At 38.5% G+C, this 6,724-nt stretch overlaps 1 gene segment (V, D, J or C); it reads left to right on the top strand.

The window, feature by feature from the left end:
- Positions 1-2,880: 2,880 nt before the first annotated feature.
- Positions 2,881-3,511, top strand: LOC132656315 (T cell receptor alpha variable 13-1-like). The segment is given in 2 exon segments: positions 2,881-2,932; positions 3,096-3,511. Coding segments are annotated over 2 exon segments (468 nt in total).
- Positions 3,512-6,724: the final 3,213 nt, after the last annotated feature.

The following is a 6,724-nucleotide window of genomic DNA, read 5'->3' as shown; positions in this document are numbered from 1 at the left end:
CATGATCCACTACCAATTCATTGTGTTATGGGATGTATGGAAAAACTGATAAGATCCTATCTAATTTTTCCAGAGCCCTAGGATCTGTCAGAGAAATGACAGGCATGTTAGATGCCTGAGAATATGAATGGACTTAGGTTTCCATAGGCTGAAAGCAATTTTTCCCAGGATCATTTTGCCCAACACTGCTCACAGATATTTTCTGTGTTCAGTAAGTAGAAAAAAAAATTCAATGCCAAAAGAATTAAGAATTTATGCATGTCCCTCATACAATATCATTACAAAGCAGAAAGTATGTGCAAGCTGCCATTATAAAATGATTAGTGATAAATGAACATGACTAGGTAGAAACTCTGTTTCCAGATAACTTCCTTTACATTGTGTCTCTGCCTCATTCAGGCAGGAACATTCACCTCAAGGGAAATCAACCCTTGCAGCTCAGCATGTGGGGTCTGTAAAGGACATGGGCCAGTCTGTGTAATAACAAAAATCAACAGCTCCAATCTGTGTAAACACTGGCACTTTGAGCAAGAACTAATCAGGCTGCAGCACTGCTGTTCCCTTTTGGTTTTAAATTGAAAATGGATTTTCTCCACACAATATATTCTACTCTCTGTATCCCCTCCCTCATCTCCTTCCAGATCCTCCCCATCTCCACACATCCAATTTCATTCTTTAGTCTCTCTCTCTCTCTCTCTCTCTCTCTCTTTCTCTCTCTCTCTCCTAGAAAAAAAACAGGCAAATAAGCAAACCAAACATAGAAAATAGAAAAACAAATAAAATGTAAGCACATACACAGGCAGAGACATGTGCATACAGAAAATCCATAAGAACATCAAATTGGAAAATATAATCTATAGGTAAATGGCAGATATGGCAAACCATGTCCAGACAAAGCATTATGATACAAAAAATAAAAATCCTGAAATACACCATTGATTTGGCCGTCTACTGCTGAGAAGGAGGCCTTCTCTAAGTAAGACTCTGTTAGTGAAAACTAAACTCACAAAGACGAATATGGTGTGTATTCTCTTACCTTTGGATGTTAGATTTTAAGCCTTCTATAGGCTTGCCACAATCTGTATACCTACAGAAGATAGATACGGAGTAGGCAGCTAGAGGAAAGGGAAGGGTTTCCTGAATGGGGGAAAATAGAATAGATAGTTAAAAAGACAGGGAGGATGGTGGAACCAGGTGTAACTTTTCCTCTCTAAGCAGGTTATTATCAGGCTTCAGATCAGAATAGAGAGAGTGTGACAGAGAGCAGGAAGGACAGTGTGAGTAACCTGCTTGTACAAGTCCCTGCCAGTATGCGCAGAAAGTGGTTTTCTACATTGAAAAGTGACAGGATGGAAAGTGGATGGGCTAGAGGGGATGCTGTTAAGTTATACAAGAACTAGGTAAGCTGGGTTCTCTGCAAGGCTTGGTGGAGACCCTGTGTGATGGAAGCAAAGAGGAAGGACAGGGCCCTTAGGTGGTCTGCTGCAGGGCATACAGTGAAACCGGGGAAACTGCACTATAGAACACAGAGGTGAGTGAAAATGGACCACTTTCTTTCCAGGTGGGTGTGGCCACCAGGTTCCTAGGTGGAGTGTGTCTTTATTGGCTTTTGACACAAAGGAATGTGGATGAGAACGAAAAGAAAATGCAGCAAGGTACAATTGAGTTTCAAGTAAATGGAGGAGGAATAAGAGGGTAGGCCCCTCAACTCTTCTGTTAAGGAGATGTGGATGGTACTAGAGAAACCTAAATGATGGACAAGAGTGACAGTGAGGGTAGCCTACAGGCTTCTAAGTCTGTGTGGACACAGGGTTCTCAGGGGGATTCAACTCACAGTTGACACAAAGAGAAGGAAATCACTTGGAAAGGCCTTAGAGTATGCTGGGAGGGTACACAGGAAGGAGGAAACCTGAGGTGTCTTTTTTCTTTGTCAAGGCTTGGCCAATTCTCCAGGATCCACACTACTTTTCTATCAGTAATTCAGTCTACAACACTGGATGCTGTGAGAGTAAGCCACATAGATGTTGCCATCCTCAAGACCAAATGACTTCTGAGAACTTTTCTAAGAGTAGCTGAATGTATTTGTGATTCCAGGCTGACTTGTTTGGAAGGAAAGATGCAAGCATAGAAACAATATATAGGTATTGTCAACAAGAACTCACTGAAATAAAAGAACATTGTCCCCTTGTATCTGAAAGCCCACAGGAGACTTGAAAAAAACCTTCTTATGAGTGAAATAACTTTCAAGGAAAAATATAGACCTAATTATCTATCTCCAAGAGAAAGCGGAATGCTTGACAAATGATCCATGCATTCTACAATATGACAGGGGCTTAGTAAATACAGCTCTAGACATAATAAATGTCTCTCTCTTCCCCCCTCTTTCACAAAGCCTCATGTAGGAACATATCACATGGATATATATATATATATATATATACAATATATAATGCATATACATTTATGTATGAAGCATTATACATATCCTATACTACATTTAAAGAAAAGAAACAGCTTAACTAGTGAGTACAAATACCATCCTTGATTTCTCAGTACTAGAACCCACTTGATATGGCATAATGCTGTTCACTGTGTCCGAATCCTTCATAGGGTCAGAAAACACTTAACCAGAGTCCTTACTGGTTAGAGATACAACCACAAGGTGGCAGTAGATCTCAAATGCTGGGAAGGATGCAGAGAATTCACTTCTTTGTATGTGGGCTCTGTAGGCTTAAGGCACAAGCACAGCCTTTTTCTCACTGGTGAGGGGAAGACTCCAGAGCTAGAATTGTTACTGAGAAAGAACAACACCCTGGCAGCTATAGCTGACCTTCCGGCCATCACGGTTGACACTAGATTTCAATTTCATTGATAAGAACAATGAAGTCATATGTTCCTACTTTATTCATGTTTCTGTGGCTGCAGATGGATGGTGAGTTAATATTTTAGGGCCTCAGAATAACCAGTGGGCATTTCTGAGTCATCTAGGGGAATCTATGTTTTATTCAAGTTTTCTCTAGTTACTGTAGAAAAAGAGAATCCTGGAAAGTGATGACCTGACAACCTTTCTCCTTTCTCTCCATTTTTCTGCTCAGGGATGAGCCAAGGAGAGCAGGTGGAGCAGCAGCCTTCCATCCTGAGAGTCCAGGAGGGAGCCAGAGCTGTCATCAACTGCACTTACACAGACAGTGCCTCAAACTACTTCCCTTGGTATAAGCAGGAACCTGGGAAAGGTCCTCAGTTCATCATTGACATTCGTTCAAATGTGGACAGAAAGCAGAACCAAAGACTCACAGTTTTACTGGATAAGAAAGCCAAACACTTCTCCCTGCACATCACAGACACTCAGCCTGGAGACTCAGCTATGTACTTCTGTGCAGCAAGTACACACTGCTCCACTGGCACCTGCAGCCTGTCCTCAAACCATGGGGCTGTGTCCACATCCTGTGTCAGGGGCCTTCCAGGACAACATTTGCCAGTTGCTAGTTTGCAAGTGCCAAGTGTAATGTAGACATTAAAAACACAAAATAAGAAAGTTAGCTTCAACTCACTCAGACAATTTAGGACAGTTTTCGCTTTCTTTTTTCCCCCCTAAATTTCTTTTAAAAATTAAAATATACTCAATTTTCTGAGGAAAAAAAAAAAACAGATTGATTTCCAAAATGGTTGTACAAGTTTACACTCCCACCAGCAATTGAACAGTGTTTCCTTTTCTTCACTCATCAACATGTGCTGTTGCCCGAGATCTTGTTCTCAGCCATTCTGACTGGTGTGAGATGGAATTTCAGAGTCGTCCTGGTTCACATTTACCTCATGACTAAGGTATTTGAGCATTTCTTAAAGGGCTTTTTGGCCACTCGAGATTCCTCTGTTGATAACTCTTTGTTTAGTTCCATGCCCCATTTTTAATTGGGTTATTTTGTTTGTTGGTGTTTCATCTCCCGAGTTCATTATTATATAACTGGGCTCAGTTATTCTCTCAAAATACACAATGTAACTGAATGCATCAAGAGACCAAAATCCATCTGTCTCTGTCAACAAGAAACATATCTTAGTTTTAAAGTTAGACGCTACTGTAGAGTAAATGGACAAAATTATTCTGGTCAAATGGGACAAGGAAGTAAGCCGCCATTTCTATCCTAAAATCTGACACATGCACACACACACACACACACACAAAAAAAAAAAAACCCACCTCTACTAATACACAAACTCATGGAGATTAACAGTTCATTGCTAAATGATGAAGGGATCAGGGAGAATCAAGAAACAAAAGAATTTCTTGAACTAAATTAAAATGAAAACACAGTACAACAAAGCCTTTTGAGACACATTGAAAGCAGTCCTATGGGGTAAATTTATAGCCCTAATTACCTACATTAAAAAATTTTAAGCACAAGTAAATGGTTTACTGATAGAACTAAAAAAGATGGTAAGCACAAGCAAAATCTAAAAGCAATTGATGGCAAGAAATAGCAAAAAATGTCCAGAAATCACTGAAATAGAAACAAAGCAAACAATATTTTTTAAAAAATCAGTGATTCTAAAAGATGGTCCTCTGAGATCTTTGGCCCAATTAGCAAAGGAAATAAAGAGATAACCTAAATTATCAAGATCAGAAGTGAACAGGAAAACACCACAACAGACACCAAAGAAATTCGCAGTAGTTTGAGGAAATATTTTTTAAATGTTTACTCTGTTAATCTGTAAAGCATAAAAGAAATGCATGAATTTCTAGATTCATCCAAACCATCAAAATTAACCAAGAGGAAACAAAAATCCAAACAAACCCAGAGAGGAATGAAGAATCTGAAATAGTAATGAAAAGCCTTCAAGATTAGAAACAAGTCCAAGACCAGATGTACTGACAGCAGAATTTCATTAGACATATAAATATCTAATGCTAGTTTTTCTTAAATAATGAAAGAAAATAGAAAGAGAAGGAGCACTCCCAAACGTTTCTTATGCCACTATCATTCTAATGCCCAAACCAGGGAAGGACACAACAACAAAAAATAAAACTATAAGACAATATCCCTGAGAACACAGACTCAAAAACTCAATAAAACAATTGTAAACAGAATACAGATGCATATAAAAAAGATTATATACCACAAACACATTGCCTTTATCTTTGAAATGCAGGGAAGTTTCAAAATACAGAAGTCAATTAATTCAACACACAAATAGACTAAAAAACAAAAATTGCATGATCATCTCAAGAGATGCAGAAAAATGCCTTTGACCAAATCCAACATGACTTCATGATGAAAGTCGTAGAGAATGTAGGGCTAGAAGGAACATACTTCAACATAATGAAAGCTTTATAGGAGAAACCACAGCCAACATCATCTTTTTTTAACTTTTATTAATTAAACTTCATTCACTTTGTATCCCCCCATAAGCCCCTCCCTCCTCCCCTCCTAATCCCATCTCCCCTTCCCCTTCTTCACCCATGCCCCTCCCCAAGTTCACTGAGAGGGGAGGTCCCCCTTTCTTTCCTTCTGATCTTACTCTATCAGAGCTCATCAGGAGTGGCTGCATTGTCATCTTCTGTGGCCTGGTAAGGCTGCTCCCCCCTCAGGGGGAGGTGATCAAAGAGCAGGCCGATCAGTTTGTATCAGAGGCATTCCCATTACTATAGAACCCACTTGGACACTGAACTACCATGGGCTACATCTGTGCAGGGGTTCTAGGTAGTCTCCATGCATCGTACTTGATTGGAGTATGAGTCTCTGGAAAGACCCCTGTGTTTCAATTTTCTGGTTCTGTTGCTCTCCTTGTGGAGAAACCCAGAACCAACATCATCTTAAATTAGCAGCTCTTGAACTATGGACTCTTGACCTCTTGGTCTTTCCTAAGACCAATAAAACACAGATATTTGCATTATGATTCATAACAATAGCAAAGTTATAATTTATGAAGTTATAATTCTGATTTTATGATGGGGATGGCTCACCACAACATGAGGATCTGTGTTAAAGGGTCACTGTATTAGGAAAGTTGAGAACTACTGTCCTAAATGAAGAAAACCTTGAATTAATCCCACTGATGTCAGAAATGTCAAGGATGTCTACTAGCTCTATTCTTTTTCAACATTGTGCTTAAAGTACTAGTTGAAGCAATAAGTCAAGAGAAGGAAATTAAAGAGATACAAATATGGAAAGAAGAAGTCAAACTATATTTGCAAATGATAGGATACTATATATTAGATATCACAAAATTCTACCAGAAAACTTTTAAAAATTATAAAAAATCCAACATCAATTTGCACAAATCAATAGATTTTTATACCCCACCCACAAACATACAAAAAAGGTCATGGACATACTCCCATTCACAATAACATTAAAGAAATAAAGTATCTATGAATATACATAAACGAGAAAGAGAATGAACTCTACATAGGAAACTTTAAACCTCTGAAAAGGAGATAGGGAAAAAAATCATTAGAAAATAGACACCCATGCTTCTGGAGTGGTAAAGTTGACATTGTTATAGTGACTATTATACCAAAAGCTATTTAGACATTTAAGGTAACCCCAATCATTATCCTCATCTCATTCTGCACAGAAAAGTAAAAAACTACCCTCAAATTCATATAGAATCATAAAAGAACTGATTCAAAAAGCAGCATGAATAAAAAGAAAAATGCTAGTGAACATTACGATTTCAGATCTTAAAATATATCAGACAGCAATAGTAATAAAAACAGTATGGTAGT

The sequence above is a fragment of the Meriones unguiculatus genome, chromosome 9 (assembly GCF_030254825.1).
Source record: "Meriones unguiculatus strain TT.TT164.6M chromosome 9, Bangor_MerUng_6.1, whole genome shotgun sequence".
Classification (NCBI taxonomy): domain Eukaryota; kingdom Metazoa; phylum Chordata; class Mammalia; order Rodentia; family Muridae; genus Meriones; species Meriones unguiculatus.
The sequence above is the reverse complement of the archived record's forward strand: the minus strand, read 5'-3'. Positions and strand labels throughout refer to the sequence as shown.